The sequence below is a fragment of the Centrocercus urophasianus genome, unplaced genomic scaffold (assembly GCF_019232065.1).
Source record: "Centrocercus urophasianus isolate 14NV4802_14NV808 unplaced genomic scaffold, USGS_Curo_1.0 seq_14, whole genome shotgun sequence".
Taxonomy (NCBI): Eukaryota; Metazoa; Chordata; class Aves; order Galliformes; family Phasianidae; genus Centrocercus; species Centrocercus urophasianus.
This window is the reverse complement of record NW_024884586.1, coordinates 22,097,226-22,115,649: the sequence shown is the minus strand read 5'-3', so window position 1 is coordinate 22,115,649 and position 18,424 is coordinate 22,097,226. Positions and strand designations below refer to the sequence as shown.

Sequence of the window (18,424 nt, the reverse complement as noted above, 5' to 3'; positions counted from 1 at the left end):
TCAAGTTTCTATGCGCGTATGCACGTGCTTTGAGGAGAGCCGAACGAGCGGCGGTGGCACGGGGCGGCTCCCCGCCTCTCATCGAGGGATCGCTCCGCTCCGTCGCCTCGCACGGCGCCAGCTCCTGCCCCGCGCCCACCTCCTCGGCGGTCGCTTTTAGCGCCTGCTCTCCTCGTAACAACGCGCAGGCCCCGTCTCTAATGTTAGCGTCCCATTTTCAGCCTACGCAGGCTTTTTTTCCCACCGGTTCTGCCCTCACCCCCTTCGGCCCCCATTTTCGCCGCTCCTTTGTTTACACGGCACACCACGCAGGGACTCTGCAGCCGCCACGAAGGCAGGCAGTTGCACACGGAAAGTTGGTACCGGAGGGGGACAAGCGGGGGGAAAACGCCTGCCCCGCTCCGTCACGGTGAGAGCCACACAGGAGAACAACGCAACCGGAGCCCCTATAGCCAGGCGGCACACAGGCTCCCGCAGTTCCGCGCACGCGCCGCCCGCCTCTTCCCTTCCCCTCTTTTTCCTTCCCGGCGGAAGCGGGGCGCTGTGCGGATGGAGGAGAGGCGCTATCGCTCGGCGTCGGGGGCGCCGCTGGCGCTGCGGTGCCGCCAGCATAGCGCTTCCTGCCGGGAGCTGGCCGTGCGCTGCCCCCGCCTGCAGCTCCGCTCGCTCAGCGCCGTCACCTCCGCCGTCTGGCTGGCGGCCTACGGGCTCTTCGCGCTCTGCCAGGTACCCTCGCCCCGCCCCCCTCGGCTCCTCGTGGGGACCCCGGCGGAGAAGGGCGGCGGGCGCCTCCAGGTGGGCCCTGCGCGTCGCTGCGCTCGGGTCCCGGAGGGCGCCTGCTGGGGCTGCCCGCGGATCCGAGCGAGCCGCACCGTGCTCTGCCCTGCTGGTGCGGGGCGGGAGCTGCGGCCGCACTGCGGCTGTTGCGCTTCCGTTTTGGCCTCAGCGGTCTTTTCCGTGAAACGAAGGCAGGAAGGATAGCGGGAGTCAATTGGCAGTGGTTCGCTATGCGGTAGCTACTGCCCGCTGTCGTCCAACTCAGTTTTACATATGCTCTTGCGGCCCGCGTGTGGCTGCAGTCATTCCTTTCTGCCAGCAAACCGGGTCTGAATGGCTGTCTTCGTGGATTTCAATTCTTGTAACTCATGACTGCCTTTCCATGACAACAAACTGTGGGAAAAGCTCTGTTTCTATTCTCTTTGTATGATGCCACGGCTTCTTTCTTATCACCTCACATGGTGATAGAGTCTACTGTGCGCTGCTTGCATGGCAGAGCTGTGCCGTTCTGGTAAAGCCTTGCAGTTCTAGCCCTTAGGAAGTGTTAGGTTTAACTCGGGCTGATGAGTGTGTGGCCTGGTACTCTCTGAAAGATCCCAAAAAGCAGCTATAGGTTGAAAGCCTTCAGGCTTCGTTACCAGGTCCTTCATTGATGCTGCTGATTTACTGAGAAAAGATGACTTGTGGAACATATATTTGTAAACTTATGTATTGTTTTATGTAGCAACAAGCCCAAGGTTGCAGCATGCAAAAAACAGTTTGTCCTCAGGTGAAGCACAGGAGGAAGCAGACATTCTCAAGCTTGATGTTTAAGGCAAGAAGAGAGGCAAAGTTTGAATGAATTTAGACTTCCCATGGTAAGAAGAAAACTTGTATCTCCTAAATAGGCCCAGGCCAGTGTTTTTTGCTGAAAGATTTTTCTTCGAATTCACCAAGCTTAGTTCAAGTAAACGTTTAACAGCATTTCTGTATCCCTACAGATACCTGTATAATACACTGTCAATGATGTATACAACTGCATTTGGATGGGATTTAACCAGTAACTTTACAAGGGAATACAGTGTTCTTGCTGATTTCATTTTCAGTCGTTCTTTCAGACCATCCTATGAAGGGTGATGTTTGGTGACTTAAATCCATCATGCTCATATCAGCCAGCCTTTTGAATGAATGGACTCCACCTATGTAAAATCACCTTGTAAATGTAGCCATTATATTATGATTAACTGTTCAGTATTTACTTATATACTTACATACTTATACTCTACGTTCAATTAATTTTAAGACTAGAGCCCTGTCTTTGCTTGGTTTGTGTTGCAGAATAGTATGGTGCTTTCTGCTGCTATATTCCTCACGCTGATCGGCCTCATCATCTACCTGCACTTTGTGAAAATTGACCAGGAATCCCTACTGGTCATCGGCTCACTTGGCATTCAGGTGACTTCATCTTACGCTTCAGGGAAGGAGAGCACAACCTTCATTGAGATGAGCCAAGTGAAGGATGTGGTTATCAATGAAGCCATCCATATGGTAATCATATCGTCTTTCTTGTACCCACCTTTCTTGAAGGTGCGCCCATCACACGTATTTTCACAGGACTGGTTTGGCATTGCAATTGAATACAGCTGCATAAATACAAATATGTAGACTTGACTGTGCTCTGGAGTGACTGGGAGATGGCAGTCATACTGCACCAAGCTGCTTGCATCAAAGGGGGGGGTTGAAAGCTGTAACTTCCACAGAAGGCTGAAGCAGGCAGCTGTGACACCCATAAATCCAACAGATTAATGTATGTGAGTCTGAAGTCATCTTCTGCTAGACTTACCCAAAAGAGAGTTGTTTTGCCTGAAGAGCACTCTGGGAAGACATGGAGATTTGCATAGGTCTGTATAAAGTTTTCTAGCAAAAGGAAACAAAGGTTTCTCATTATATGCAAGGAGGCAGAAAAGCCTTTGCACTTGCTTGTCAGTTTTATGTAAGACTTGGTGTGCTGTGCCACCATCACTGTTGAGTTCAAACGGTTACAGAGAACTGAGGTTGTACACAATGTCACTGACGTGTGTGAAATCATCACAGATGAAAACAAATTCTTAGTAAGTCTCCACAATCTTCAACATGGTCCAGCATTGTATAACTTCTTAGAAAGGCAAAACAGGTAATTAGTAAAATGGTTTGTATAAAAAAAAAAAAAAAAAAAAAAAAAAGAGAAAGGCATTGTCAGCAGGAATGTTTAAATCCTATGCTGCTTGTTGTTTTTTTCCTGTGTTTTTTGTTGTTATATGTTTAGTAATATCTTGAACTTCAGTAACTTGAGTAGACTTGGGTGAAGAATGGCTTTACAGAAAGGATGGGTTTTCTGAAAATCCTCCTGCAACCTTTTCAATTCAAAATGAGAAGTTCATGGAGCAAAACCATCCTGATATTTTTAAGGCTGAACACAAACAGGAAAAAAGAGAAAGGGACTGATTTCAAGCTGCTTTATTCATAACCTTGTAGCAAGAATTTTTACCCTCTTGAAATACTGATGTTTCTGCTGTTTTATCTTTAGAAAATGTCACACATTTTGTTCAGCCCGGTGAGCTGAAGCAATTGCTCTTTCTGTGATGACTCCAGGCACTTTGATAACATTTTCAAACTTCAATTATTTGTTCTGTTTGTCTTGTAGCAGAAAGTTATCTATTACCTGTGCATCCTCCTGTGCGACCCTCAGGATCCTCAGGGAGTGTCTGAGGTTGTGCCACTCTTTCAGGTGAGTGTGACTGAATAACGAGGCAGTACAAAGCTGTCTTTTGTGTGTGTGTCAGATGCCTTGGCGTACCTTTGTTCCACCACACGTGGGACAAAGGGTTACAGCTGCCTTTCTCCGACTGCACATTCAAGTTGGATCTTACAGCAGTGTGCTGTGAGCAATACTCAGTCTCACAGAATTAAGTACCAGGGAAGTTTTGTTTGTTGGTCCTCCATGCTAGGAATAGGGCGCTATGTAGTTTTGAATCTGACCAGTAGATTGCATGAACTGGAAGTCTTTGGCTCACTGATGGTAATGAGGACTTGCACAGCTTTCTGTGTAATCTCTTGCTCAGTGTTACCTTTGTAATTGTATTGCCATAGTTGATTTATCTCTCGGCAGTCTTAAAATCTCTTTGGCTTACAATGATAGCTTCCCCTACAACCGCTGACAAAGATCACAGTACAAGCTGTGAGCAATTTGCTTAATGTGTAATAACTTGTTTGTTTTAGTCACACCCTGTCTATCTCATACCCTGCTTTACTCATACTCTGTCCTTTCTCTTCTCTCGCTAACCTGTTTTGGCTGTTCATAATCCTGTTTTGGGGATGGAATTTCTTTCTCTGTGTGTACTTCACTCAGCAATACACTGATCCTTGAGTGTAAGTAAGGAGTACAGATGTACCTCATATTCTAGACTGCTGATGTCGTGTTTATCTTCCTCTCTGTTCACCAACTGCTCATGAATATCAGTTTGTAGTCAAATGCAATTTATGACTGGATACAGTTAAGTCTTCAGCTGAATACTTAGAGGAATAAGTGCACTAATCCATAGATATTTACAACTGTAAATATCTACAACATATTTACTAACAGTAAAATAAATTAAGTATTTCATCTATGTCCGAGGAATTCACAATAAGTGCATTCCAGGCAGCTGCACTCAGGATTTGTGTTCCTTTCCAGCTTCCTGGCATTGGTGTGTTAGGTTTTTTTCCCTGTTTTTTTTTCTTTTTTTTCCTCCTTAACTCAAGTCTGAACAGTGTTATTTCTTTGGAAATATCTTAATGTTGGCAGTGTTGATTCCACCAGCAAAGGATTAACAGAAAGAGCTGTGTCAGTTTGCAGTTTGTTACCTGCCAGTAATTCTCACTTTAAAGTTACTTAGTTTTGAAGGAGCAGTAATTAGTAACTTTCTTGCATCTCCTTCAGTGGGTCTTTGCTCCTCTAAGGCATGTCAGCCCTCAGAAACACAACTTAACATGTCACTGCACCCAGGAGTACTTCTGTGCTGAGTTGACCTATTGTTCTCTTAAGCAATGGTTGCAAAGAAAGGCATTAAATGGACTTTACACAGTAATGCTGTTTTGAGATCTCAATAGTCATGGAGCCATAGGGATCCCAGAACTGGGAAACTTTCATCTTCCTGCTGATCCAGGTTAGGAATGATGAAGAATCATTATTCTCTGACTACCATTCCTCTATTAGTGTGAAATTAATTGATGTTTTCAGTTAACCTTCAGTTGTCCTCTTGTTGACAGTAATAGCTGTGGCTAAGGGCCAAGCATGTAAGCTCCTTGTTCTGAAGGTCATTTTTTCAGGATGGAGATCGTTGAGGGAATATTGTCTCACAGATAGGCTAATGGCTTGGAAGATGTGGATTTTCTTCTGTATTTTCACTGTACATTGTGAGTTGAAAGGAGAGGATCTCTGATTTGGTGAGAGATTCAGGCTGACTGGAGAGTGGTGCTGTGTGTTTTAACCTGACAGCTCTGGGGACTGGTGCTTTTCATCCCTGAGCTGATGTGGCTGATTCTTTTGTCACAACTTACATTAAAAGGCTCCTGGAATTTGATGAATTCTAGATGAGCATGTAAAAAGGAAATCTATTCTCAGTTGAGTTAATGTGAGATAGTAACTAGAGATATCTTACTGTTGCATTCCTTATACGTGTATGCTTCTATCCATCAGCTTTGTGTCAGCTGGCTCCACATTCCTTTCTCTGTCCAACAAATCTCCTTTTTACAACTGGTTAACAGTGTGATTCTCTGTTGTTTGGCTTGACTTCTAGAGTTCCAAACCACGTCTGGACTGCTTGATAGAAGTGTACAAAAGTTGTCATGAAATCCTGGATCAGAGAAAAACAGCTTCACAACCAGATGGAGTAAAATAATAAATACTCAAGATGGATAACTTGCAGCAGGACTTGGAGAGATGTATGGAAAAGCAAGCAAATCTGACCTATGGCTCTTTAAAATTAAATGTTTAGAATATGATGCAGTTGTAAGAATGACATTATAGATAACAGCCCACACAGACTCACAGAGCTGTTATAGAAGATGTCAGCTGAAGTGCACAAGTGAACCTAGAAATTGACTGTTATGAAAAACAGGTGAGCAACACTTAGAGTCAAACAGAAGAGGTTTTTCCATGCATCTATGGAAGAAGTTATTGGAAGGGGAGACAAAAATATGCAGCAAATATTTATTCTTTCATGGATCCGAGATTTCTGACAAAAACAAATTGTAACCTTGGGAAGACAGAAAAAAATACTTTTTTTTTTTTTTTTTTTTTTTTTTTTTTAAGTTTCTTTGTAATCCTTTCTTGGAAAGAGTATCAAAACAAAGGTGGGCTGGCTCAGTAAGTTTTCCTGATCCAATGGGGAATTTCAGATAGAGAATGACAGAAAATGAGAATATACTGTTGCTTTGATTTATATTTATGGAATTAAGCATAGCAGAGGATACTGTAGTTTCTTCAGCAATCTGCTTGAAAAAAAGTCCCATGGTATGGGACCCTAGGGTGAAGAAGAGTCCAAGATTGACACTCAGGAATCACTTCCTCCAAGCATGTGAGTAGCCCATCCCAACAAGTAAAAAGTCGAGCAAAAGTGGCAGGAGGCCTGCATGAATGGGCAATTTATTCCTGGCAAAATTAAAATGCCGAAAGGTAAAAGTGAGGACAGGTAGCCTGGGATCAATATAGAGACTGTCTCACCATGTGAGGTATGTGGTTAGGAAAGCCAAAGCCTATCTGCAATTGAATTTTTCTAGAAATGCCAAGGGCGACAGAAAGGCCTTCTGTGAGTACTTGAGTAACAAAAAGGCAAGGAAAATTTGAGGCCACCTCTGAATGGTGTAGAGGTGTGGTAACACCAAGACCTGAAAAAGAATGGGGTACTGAATGCCTTCATCATTTCAGTCTTTACTAGAAAAACTAGACTTCAGGAATTCCAGGCTGCAGATAGCAAGGGAAAGTTCTGGAGCAAGGAGGACCCTTGATGGAAGGTGATCAGGCTAGAAAATACTTAAGCAAACTGCATGTTTGTAAGTCCATGGAACCTGGTGGAATGCACCTACAAGTGCTGATGGATTTTGCTAATGACACGATCTCAGAGGAATGGCTGATATGTCAGAGATGTGTGCTGCCAGCCAAAGGGACCCAGACAGGCTGGAGAGATGGGCATGCAGGAACCTCTTGTAGCTCAACAAATGGTCCTGGAGAGGAATTACTCTGTGCTGTTCCTTCCAGTACATGCTGGTTCTTTTTCAGAAAAGGACGTGGAGGTCACAGTGGACACCAAGTTGTAAAGGTGCCAGCTGTGTGTCCTTAGTACAAGAAGGCTAAGAGTGTCCTGGATTGTGTGGGAGATGCATTGCTAGCAGTTCAAGGGATGGGATCCCTCCCCCTTCCTCAGCACTGGTGGGACCACAGCTGAAGTGCTGCATCCATTTCTGGGCTCTCCAGTATGTGGGCATGTCAGGTGCTAGAATGGGCTGCCCAGGTAGGTGGTGGAATCACCAACTCTGGAGGTGTTCAAGGAGCGTTTGGACGCTGTGCTGAGGGACGTGGTTTAGTGAGAACTATTGGTGATAGGTGGATGGTTGGACTGGATGATCTTGTGGGTCTTTTCCAACCTTGGTGATTCTGCAGACAGTGAGGGGCTGCTTACATTGGCGTGGAGCTGGAGCCTGAAGAAAGACTGGAAGAGCTAGGGCTTTAAGCATAGAGAAAAGAGGGTGTGGGTGCAATCGTATATAAGTACCTAAAGGGAGGTTATAAAGAAGATGGAGTCAAGCTTTCTGGGGGCTGGAGCAGAGCTCACTTCCAACCTCATTCAAAAGAGCCAGATCAATTACTATGAGAATATGAGAAAAATATGTTATAAATTAAAATTATAATAATGACTGTGTGAATAAAGTAAGTTAATGTGGAGAAGTTCTTAGTTGATTATTTAAAAGTTACTGTAACTTTTAACTGGTATTTTTCTGTTCTTTTTTTTTTCCTCCATGACTTCTTATTAAATTAATTAAGGCAATTGAGATATTGGGAAAAGCAAAAGCTAAACTAGCAAGCCGGCAGAAGCCTTGGTCTCAATCTCCAGATAACACTGTGCTATTGTTTTGTACATTCCCTAGAATTAAGACATGGCAGCACATCATCATAATCAACATGTAATGTGGGGTTTTTTTGTTTGTTTTTTTTGCACCGTGCTGCAACATACAGGTTAACTCAATTGACAGGAGTACTCTGGCTGTTGAAGCGAAGGGCAGTGGCTTGGGGATGCACGGTGGCATTTGGGCAACCTTGTCTGGCTGTTCAGTTTCTTCTGTGGTTTCATTTCTCACAGATGCTTTAAATGATGGAGTTGGCTGGATTTTTAAGTCTGGTTCAGTTGCAATGCAAGTTGGTAGGTCTGCCTCTGAGGTTAAGGATGCTGTACCTGATGTTTGGTGGCAAGTCCAGGCAAAGCTGGGGTATTGGGGAAGAGGCAGAAATTGGCTGTTGGCAGCAGAAGCAGGCTCCAGAGATGTGGCTGCGGTGGAGGTCCTTTGGCTGAACCTTGTGGTGCACTTAGAGCTATGTACAGAGCTGCCTGTAGACCTGCTTTGGGCAGGGTGTGTTTCTTCATGGGGATTAGAAATGATTGAGAACACTGAAGAGCATTTATAGCAGTAGGAAGATTTGCTGATCTGTGGAAAGAATGTGTCAGAGGAGAAGTTATCTCAGCAGAGTGGGCAGACTTGGACCTAACAGTTTGCTGGGAACTCTGGCTATGCTGTAAAAATGTCATAGAGTCTGGAGAATGTGAACTGAAGAAATGAAAGAGAAGCTGTATCGCAGGAAGAAGTCTGGAAAATCTTTTTAGCTATCTTTGGGACGTCCCATGCATGTGGCATTGCACTTCAGTGATCTGCTCAAGCCAAGCTAAAAGACAGAATCAAAGAGTGGGAGACGGGGAGCTTTGCTCCAGGTATGTCTATGGAAACAAACACAGTCTTTGACCACATACATTTACTTCAGGGTTATTCTGGCTTTTGAGATAAATAGTTTCTTTCACTCTGTGAAAACATACGAGTTCATTCAGGATAATTTCATTTTATTAAGATCAGAAATCTCACGTATCTCCATGACAGCCTTTTACATACACACAGCAGTTAGGCAAACAAAGGCTGTTGTCTCATTCCATACTGTTGGAATTATCATCGCCAAAAGCATTGATTAAAATAAAAACTTTATCAAGGAATCATACAAAATAGGTATCTACATAGAGTTTTGTTTTTTTTTTTTAATTTGTTTGCTTTATTTTAAAATCAAGTAACCTATAAATAAGAGGTATATGTGCATCCATCAGAGTGGAGTGGTCTCTGAAATACTCAAGTATTTATATTTGGAAGCAGGAAAAGTCACATTTGCCATGTTTGTGAATTTAGAATGAATTTATGGTAGAAAACAATGAGCTTCATGACAGCTCTTGCTTATTAACATTTCTGCTTCCTGTTTCCCCAGTACAAGGATGTAGGTGTTAGCAGTGCAAGGTAAGCACAATCTCAGAACAGTGAACTGGAGACTTTCATGCCTTGAGCATCCTTATGACAGATGACAATGAGCGGAGCTCATTTCGTTCTGAGGCAGCTTTGTTACTGGTGGGGCACAAGAAGCAGGCTGCCAAACAGACCTCCAGATCCTTACTAAGATCAGAGAGAGAATGTGTACTTCTGATATATTTTCAATAGAGTGATCAGTAGTATACAAGGAGATTACATAAAGAGACTAAAACAATACCTTAACATTATTGTTGACTCAGAAAACTACTTTTTCAATAAGTTCAAGGGGTGGATCTTAAATTCATGACAAGTGGGTACCTTGCAGAGTGGACAAATCAGGTCTCTGTGTATATATAATCTCCTACTTCAAGTCTATTGTATAATTTCCACAGGCCATTTTTTTTTTTAGTGTTAAAAATATGCTGACAAGTGATTGATTAGAATGATTGTTGTCCCATGTAGTTTTGATTTTTGGCTTTGTACACACAATAAGCTTGAAACAAAAACTTCTTGTAGTTTTTGCAGTACTTCTTGCAGTATCAGCTCCACCGTGTATTGGATATTTCAAGGTTGGTGACAGATACTAGGAAGTAAAAAAAAAACCACTGGTATGGTTGGTTGATTCATTGGTGAATCACTTTAGTTTGTTATTGCTGAATTCTTTATGATGGTTGGATTCACACTGTTTTAATTTGAGAAAGCTGCCCATGGATGCATTATTATGAAGTTACTCAGGTACTTTTGAAAGGACTATTCTTTACTTCTTAAAAGGTTTCTCAAAATAGCTTAACTCAAGCCAGATAGATATCGAGTTCTTAAGAAGAATGTCTGTTTTTTGGTTTGTTTTTTTTTGTTTGTTTGATTGATTTTGCTTCCCAATCAGAACGAAATCCCTTTGAAACCAATCAGAAAAACACTCTTTAGGAAAATCTGAAGAACAATATTAGAGTATATGTTTGCTAACAACCTCCTCATTGAGACAGTAGCATGAAGAAAGGAGGAGATCTAAAGGAACAGCTTCTGTGAAGGACAGAGCTGATTCGGGAAGGTCTGTTCCAATTACTGAAAGACATAAAAATTGAAAGTTTTGCTTGCCTTGTCTTCCTTTGTCTGAGGTGACATGCACATCGTGAAACATGTAACAGTGATTAATGAAAAGAGTCTGTATGTGGTGGTGGGGCATGTGACACTTTCAGCCCTGCAGCAGGGATCTGGTGTTCATCAGTTGTATAGAGCAGCATCAAGTGTCAAAAGCCATCCATTCTACAGGAGCCAGGGCACTGTCTGACACTGGTCCAATCCCAGCTGTTCTGAGTCCTCAACATGGAAGGACATCAGGTTTAATCTTCATAAAATTAAAGTTGAAAAGATTCTCACGTACCGCTGAATTCTTATTCTATACTCCCTATTCCAGGTCTTAAAAATCATCCCTGACATGGCATCAGAAGTCTTGTCAGTTCCGTTCCCATTCCCTTTCAACAGCTGTATCTCTTTTTCTTTCATGTCTGGGGCAGAGACTTGGAAAGTTTCTGTCTTTGAATTTTGGAATCAGTTTTAGGGAGGAATCAGTGCAGCTTCAGGAAAAAATAAATTATCTTTTTTGTGTTAATTAGTGGCAAAAATACAAAAAAAACTATCTTAGTCTCTTCAAAAGGACTATCTTGATAGCAAGAATAGCAGCAGTGAATTTAAACGCAGGTCATAACTTTAATGCAATGGCTATTCATAACCAGAGCACAGAGCTGAAGCTATGTCTAAACTACCGGATCAAACTACATCATATTAATCTTTACACTCTGGAATAGCCTGCCAGTGTCTATCTAGTTTATGAGGAAGTGATATGCTGCTCCTTATGCAGGCAGTATTCACCAAGGTGCATCCTTATACTTGGCTTGTGGCACAGTATCCAGAACCACCTGTCTTTAATTTTATTGAGACTGTGTGCTCAGTCCATTTCTGTCAAATTCAAGCTTACGCACCACTCAAACCTGCCTTGCAGAAGCTGCAGTCTGTTTCAGGTAAAGAGTGAGCGAGTCAGTGATTGATGTAAACAGAAGATTATTGGAAATAATGGGAATAATCCAAAGGGACTGATGAGGACAAGAGATCACTAGGAGTTAAAGAACTGGGCTGAGGTCCCAGGCGTAGGGTGCAGTGCAGTGATTTAAATGCAGGTGCAAAGCTGAAAATGGGAAGCATTAAAGAAAATGTTGCTTGTAAACAAAGCTGTAAGCTTGGGAGATGGAAGAATACTTGCAGCAAAAAGAACCAGAGCCCGCATTAAAACAAGGTGTGTAACTGGCAGAATTGTAGCAGTCTGCAATTTGGTACAGAGCAGTGGGGAAAGCAACAGCACACTGCAACCCTACAAATGAAAAATTCCCAAATCGGAATGAGCCCTCAGAGCAGGGTGGGCCCCTTAGTGCTTCGGGGCATGGAAGGGAAAAAACACCGACTTTCAGTCTCCCAGAGCCTGTTGGCAGGTGTTGTGCTTCGAGAGGGCTGTGCGGAGGGTAGGAGCGGAGTTGTCAACCGGGAGTTAATGTAGGTGGCAATAAGAAGTGTTGCTTCAACAATCTGGGGGAGAAAAAGAAAATGATTAACTGTAAGTCAAGGAGAGGGAAAAGTGCCCTTTGAATTTATTTATTTTTTTAAGAACCTATTGACCATGTAACATTTGCAGAAGATTTCTTTCTCACATAGAGTTGTTAAGTTCTGAATTGAAGGACTGTCTGTAAGAGGTAGAACAAGTCTCTCAATTAAATGAAACAATTTACACGGAACTTCTTGACTATACATAGCTAGTGCAGCTGCCAGAAGTACCAGACTCAGGGCTTGTTCAAAATGCCTGGCTTAGATACTGCCAGCTGGAAAGATACTCACTGTTCATTTTGTAATTACCTTTGGAATTGCCATTGTGAAAAGGAGTTTTTCTGTGCTGCTTTTTCCAGAACTCCTTTCTTTTATTTGATTGACTACAATCATGAAGTCGTCTCGACAGCCTCCAAAGGTCAACACGGAAGAGTATGTGTAAGAGAATTTCAGGTGCTGCAGACAACAGAGAGATGAAGTCATACTTCTGTAAAAGACAAAATGGCCACCTCAAACTAGTGTGTTTGCTATTTACTGCAAGCAGTAATAGGCAATTGGCTGTACAGATAACAGCTGGTAGAGAAATCTCAAAAGAGAATTGCATTCGTAGGATTTTTCTAGCTTGCTCCATGCCCTGATGCTTCAGAGCTAAGGTGCAAACTTTGTTAACTGGATGGTAGTAGTAAAGCACATAGCACTTAGATCTTGCAAGGTGCCTGTACTTGTTTGTTGCCCATCATCAAGGCAGTTAACTGTTACATGAAACTTTACCTTACACAGAAGCTGTAATTTTCCTTTGTTTATGTAGCTCTAAAACATAGCCCTCACTTCTTCATCTCTGACTTCTACAAATTAACTTCTGGATCCATTTGAAGTTAAACACAAACTTCTACTGACTTTAAGTGGATTCAAGGGAGGTCTTCCTGTGGGAGATGTTTTGTTTTTTTTTTTAAACAGTGTTCCTCACCATACCATAGTGTTATAATCCAGTACGCTGATACCATCTTCATTCACAGCTATCCAGACTGGACAGTCTTCTAATGAGGAAGGCAAAATAGGCTAGAGAAAAAGAAAATTTGATTTGAGTCATTTATTGAATACTGTAAATAGGCAGTTTCTGATACAAAACTTGAGTTTCAAGGATAAAGTGGAGGTGAAAGAATCCTCTAGACTTACTGATCTAACCTGATTTGACTTTTAAGAGATTTTTTTCAAAATCTGGAAAAATATTTTCAGATTGACATAGAATTTGGGAGACTAGCAGTACATGAGATGGAATTGAATCTCAAAATCTTTCTCATTGTTGCATCAGTGTAGTTAAAAGTGAGGATGATGCTGGGACAATGACAGAATGGTAGTTCCACTCTGTTCTGGTTCTTGCACTACTGCCTTCCATCAAGCAGTAAAGCCCATTGGCTTCAATAGTAGTAATGCTCAGAGCCATCATATCAATGCAGTTTTCTTTCTTACTGATTTTGGCAAATGTGTCAATTATCTGTTCTGTCTAATAACATGTATCTTTTCTGGAAATTTGCTGGTGTATGGCTGTTTAACTATTGAAAAGTTACATAATATGGTAGTTATCAGAAATACCAACCTTATTTAACCCATTCTTATTCTACACTCTCAAGTAACCTTAAATACCAATAATATTTCTGCTCTAATGCTGAAAGTGGAAAACATGATCTTTATTTTAAAAAGTAAATTTTTGCGTATTTGCTTGGATTCTCTTTTCATCATTAGATGTAACTATCACAACTTTCTCTTCAAAGTAAGAGACATGAACCATGGGCAAGACACTCTCAGACTTTCAATGGAGCAGAGTTCTGTTGGGTTGGAGAGGATGGTTAATGCCAAAACAAGACTTCTCAGCATGACTGTGTTAGGACATTAGTAATGGCAAGGGTAATAGGTACAGAGCTCAACTTTTGGCTGGGCTGAGGGATGGTACAAGCTTCTGGAAGAACTATTCCCACCTATGATTTTTTGCTCTCCTGCTGATGCCCACGGGCTGGCAGATTACCCAATATATGCTTAATTTTTTACATTTCTGCTACAGGACATTATCATTGCTTGCCTGTCCCATGTGGCAAGAAAAGCAGCCTGCTCTTGGATAGAGAGCAGGACTGAAATACTCACACTTTAGCTAGCATCAGCTGCATGGTGTGATTTATGGGGGACTCTTCCTTTTTTCCACATGGGGGTATGTAAAGACTACTCTTTAAACTATTATTGCAGCTTTATGACCAAGAAAATGTCTTTGGTAAAAGCTGTGGTAAGGATTCAGAGGTAGTATTTTGTATTGTGTTGAAAGGATAGTCAGAAAAGTTTCAATGTCTTATTTAGTGAACACTAGCAACCCCTAGTGTCCAGAATGTATGTCTTCCTTCTTTCTGAACAAATGTGGCACTAGAACTTGTTCAGAACAGAGCATTGTTAGTTTTTTCCACTTCCTGTAGGAGCATTTTCAATCTTTCAAGGGTTAACAGAAAATAGATATGGCTCTGCTCATAGACTTCATTCTTAGGAGGAAAAAAAGGTGCACTCCTGTTACCTTAGCAGTAAATAGTTTGCTTCCAAAGAGAGGCCATTTGCGGGCCACTGTCAAATAAATTCGAACACATTCCGGTGGAGAGCATCCCTGCAGCACCATCCACTTTGTTGCCAGCCTGTCAGCCAGTTGCCTTTCAGAGTCCAAGAAAAAAGACAGCACTATTTAATAAAGTCTTTCAAGGGAACATGAGTAAAATTATACTAATAACTAAACCTACCTCTCATTCCAAAGGGCTGCTCTATACAAGCGTTGTGGACAAGGCTGTTAGCACTGTTGCTTAGGGTGTGTTGTACAAACTGAGTTTATTTTAGCAGTTTCTCTACTTTGCCAGTTATTTTGCTACTAGTTATACTGTAATATCCAGGAATCCCAGTTGCATGCTGGTTGTTCATTGGTGTATGTACTCAACAACTCCAACAGCAAACACTTGGGCAGCTGTTGCAGTAAAATCCTGCCCAGCTTCACATTCAATTATTCTCTCACCTTCATCTTAACCTGTCTATAGTGTGCTCTAGATGCTCTGACAACACACTTCTGCTCCCTCTTGATTTGTCTCTCCTAGGTAACTTAGTTCCACCTTTGCATCCCTAAGTATGTATTCACAAATAGAATTCATCCTAGGCTTAAACTTCTTGACTTGGGGAAAGTCTAAGTCATTAGTCTATGATTTGGCTTTTTTTGTATGAGTTAACTACTGTTCTTTTTTTAAAGGAATCTTTTTTATGATTCTGGTGTTCTGTTAAAGCTTCTACATTGAAATAAGCTTGACAGGGCTCCTCTAAACTTCTTAAGTATGAAGAGGGCAAATGTACCAAATTGTGTTAAGAGAACAAACAACTTACTTGAGCTGTTCATGAGCAATATTTTTCTTGTAATGTTTGGGGTAGAATTTATCCAAGACCTGATGGAGAAGATGCTGCATTTTGGAGTGTGATGTTCCCCCAGGACTTGAAGATGCTGTCCGATCCAAATCCCCATATTCTACCTGTATGGGAACAGTTAGGTCATGGCCTGAACCAGTGATTGAGCACCTGGTGAAGGGGCGCAGCCAGCCCTGAGAGCACAGGTGGAAGCAATTCACCTGTGCAGCCAGAACCTCCCTCACCTCGTATAAGGTCTGGCAGCCACCAGGGAACCATTTTTTCCTTTGGAGTGTTCAGCAAGCCCTGATCTTTGGAAAGGGGTAAGTTCCTCTTTTATTACTAGCTCGTGACCTCTGCTTTTCTTGGGTGATCCAAAATTGGTTTAGAGTAACTGTATCTGTTACTGCCTATCCATTCACCACTTAAAATAATGTTGGGGTTTGTAGCGTAACACAGTGATGAGGTTTTTTAGTGTAATACAATGTTGCATCGATTCCCATACTGATATCTGCTGTGTTTACTAGTCCTGCAAAACAGCACCATCAGGATGGGGAATTTTTGTCCGTAGCATTTACTACAATAAGCGTACAACAAAACAGCAATAGGGGACATGATTGCTCAAGGAATTTTTTGTTGCTCTGAAAAAAAAAACAAACAACATCTGGGCCAGCACCTGTATGAGGATGCTTCTGCCTAATTGTTAAACTTTTGAGTTTTGTTTTCAACTGGCCAATTAAAACAGCAGCCTGTTTGTAAATAGGATGGATAGTGTTTCCAAGCTTCTTCACCTCAGTTTACGTTGCTTTAGCAAATGCAACAGTTTCAGCTTAAGGAGAAATGATTATCCTGTTCATCATGCCCACAACTCATGCTTTGTGTTTTATGTGGTAAAATGCTAAATGTAAGCCTGGAGTTTTAATGAAGAATCCTGAAAAACTCTGTTTCTGAGTGCAATGGTGAAAGCTTTTACTGTTAGGAAGACTTTTTAGTAGAGGTAATATTTCAATATCCCCAGTATGGCCATAATCAAAGCACTTTGGGGGACAGTCCAGCCTCACTTGTGTTTTGTAGTATTTTTTGCAGAATGAAAGGAGACTATGTCCTGTAGTAAATTTCCCTACAGCAAAAGCTGATCTGTCAGTATAGGTTTGCTGGTGCAATGAGTCTGGCACAGTACACCTCAGAATACATATTTAATAAGAAATATCACTTTTGGTGCAAAACATAGCTGCTTCCTCAAGATGTTCAGTGTACAGGTGTACTCCCTAGAGGACAAAAACAAGGATTTCTGCCCACATTTATGCTCACCTGAGCCATCAGAGCAACCATTTCCAGAGCTAATTCTTTATTAACTGGGAACCTTCCACTGGCTATTTCATTGCTGACTTGGAAGGCCAGCAGCAGCCGCTCCCGGTCTGTCTCACCCTTGGCTTGGCTCCGAAAATACAGCCTAAAGTGTAGAAGATTGTAAAGGTAAAAACATGTTGTGAATTTTAGTCAAGGTGAGTAAAAATGAGTGTTTTGTTTGTTTTTGGTCTAAAGTGACTTTTGTGTCTTGGAGGGTGATTAGAGAAAAGTTCAGAAGCTAAGGTGTTTCCCTTATGATGAATATTTAGGCCAGGAGGCTCAAATCATATTGTCTACTTTGGCAGCTATTTGAATTCTGTGAGCCAACCAAGTCAAGATAGCAAAGCGTTATTATACACAGGTAGACGAGCATCGTTCCTATTAACCATTGAGGCAAAACTTAAGAGATGTCATTCTCTGCTTACCACAGATTACAGAGTTAGAGTTTTCTCTGCTGTGAGGCAAGAACTGTGTGACCTTCTACGTGCCAGCCTTGAAGACTTGTTACATTTGCCAACTTTGTTTTGACTGCTTACATTGAAATTGTTATTGAAAATTCTTCAGTTTGCTTCAGCAGGAAATAAGAAACCCAGTTATCAGGCATTACTGCAAAAATGAAAGAAGCATTCTTGCAATACTACTAAGAAGCTTTGATTTATTCTTTTTACACTTAATTCTTTGACCTGGTACAGCAATATGACTAATGGGGGTTGAAGACACAAGTATGGGGAATGCTTCCTAGAACGATTCCTCATATGAGCTGTAAATAGGCATGCATCATCTAACTCAAATACTAATTTAAAGTTACAGCCATGACTGTATATTCCACTATACCACACAAGATATTCATTCCAGTGGATCATTGTATCAATTTTTATGACAATTTAAGACAACACCATTAGGACCATAGTAGCCTTACATGTCTTATCATGGTCCTTCAGTTTTGGAACAGTCCAACCTTGGAAAGACCTTATCAAAATACCATTTCTACCCAGTCTAGCCACATTCCAGTCTTAACAAAATAATACTGCAAAGAGTTACTCCTTTAAAAAAAATACTTCTTGGTGAAAAGTAATAACTTCTGCTTCTATTACTGTTAAGCCAGCTAATAGAGTTCCCAGAAATGTATTTCCATCATTATAGTCACCAAAATCTTTGTGTTCAATACAAAACTTTGACTTTTCTAATTTAGGTGAGGCTTAATTTCCCTGAAAATGGAATTAATGTGCAGAAGGTCATTACTTGTTCCTATCCACAGATTTCTATTCATTTTAATTCAGAATTCCTCTCTTTGTTATAAAAGATGAACTTGTTCCAGTTTTGTTTTGATCTGTGTTTCATAGTTTTCTTCTCTATCTTTCATCGTCTAGCTTTTAACATTTCTGTCTTTATGAAGTCTGGGCATTGCTACTACATGTCTTCCCTACAGTCCCTGCCATGTATAATGTTGTTCTTGTATGCTTTTCAACTTCATGATTCCTCACTTAATTGCAAGTTTCATTTATAGTGGTGATATTTTCCCCCCAGGTTTCTCATCCTCTCACCTAACGTTATTTAATTACATTTTAGGATCTAGGCAAACAAAATTTTGCCAAGTGTGTTTTTTTGTATTATAGCTAGTTCTTTAACCCATTTTAAGACTATCTCATCATTGCAAGGTGTTTTTAGATTTACTCCTAGATTGTGTACTCTTGTGTACATGCATACTGCACACATATAAAAGAAATTGCGTCACATG

At 41.4% G+C, this 18,424-nt stretch overlaps 2 protein-coding genes across 5 annotated transcripts in view; one reads left to right on the top strand and one right to left on the bottom strand.

The window, feature by feature from the left end:
• The first annotated feature begins 549 nt into the window (after positions 1-549).
• PIGH (phosphatidylinositol glycan anchor biosynthesis class H) lies at positions 550-6,298 on the top strand. Its single transcript, XM_042813555.1, has 4 exons — positions 550-726; positions 2,095-2,304; positions 3,440-3,523; positions 5,574-6,298. The coding sequence occupies exons 1-4, from the start codon at positions 550-552 to the stop codon at positions 5,673-5,675; spliced, it is 573 nt and encodes a 190-aa protein (XP_042669489.1). The 3' UTR covers positions 5,676-6,298.
• A 2,567-nt stretch (positions 6,299-8,865) lies between these two features.
• The window catches only part of PLEKHH1 (pleckstrin homology, MyTH4 and FERM domain containing H1), a 53,910-nt gene continuing 44,351 nt past the window's right edge, over positions 8,866-18,424 (bottom strand). For all 4 annotated transcript variants that reach the window (XM_042813550.1, XM_042813552.1, XM_042813551.1 and 1 more), the window contains 6 exons: positions 16,648-16,789; positions 15,319-15,461; positions 14,477-14,606; positions 12,895-12,981; positions 12,232-12,378; positions 8,866-11,907 (listed from right to left, as the gene is read on the bottom strand). In XM_042813550.1, coding sequence (XP_042669484.1) covers positions 11,731-11,907; positions 12,232-12,378; positions 12,895-12,981; positions 14,477-14,606; positions 15,319-15,461; positions 16,648-16,789 — 826 coding nt within the window. In that variant the 3' untranslated portion in view covers positions 8,866-11,730. The remainder of the gene's footprint in view (positions 11,908-12,231; positions 12,379-12,894; positions 12,982-14,476; positions 14,607-15,318; positions 15,462-16,647; positions 16,790-18,424) is intronic.

Excerpts from the sequence above, each read along its gene's own strand:
- PIGH (XM_042813555.1), top strand. The coding sequence starts at position 550 with ATGGAGGAGAGGCGCTATCGCTCGGCGTCGGGGGCGCCGCTGGCGCTG. Across the intron at positions 2,305-3,439 it reads TCAATGAAGCCATCCATATG|CAGAAAGTTATCTATTACCT; the intron begins GTAATCATATCG and ends TTTGTCTTGTAG. Across the intron at positions 3,524-5,573 it reads AGGTTGTGCCACTCTTTCAG|AGTTCCAAACCACGTCTGGA; the intron begins GTGAGTGTGACT and ends CTTGACTTCTAG.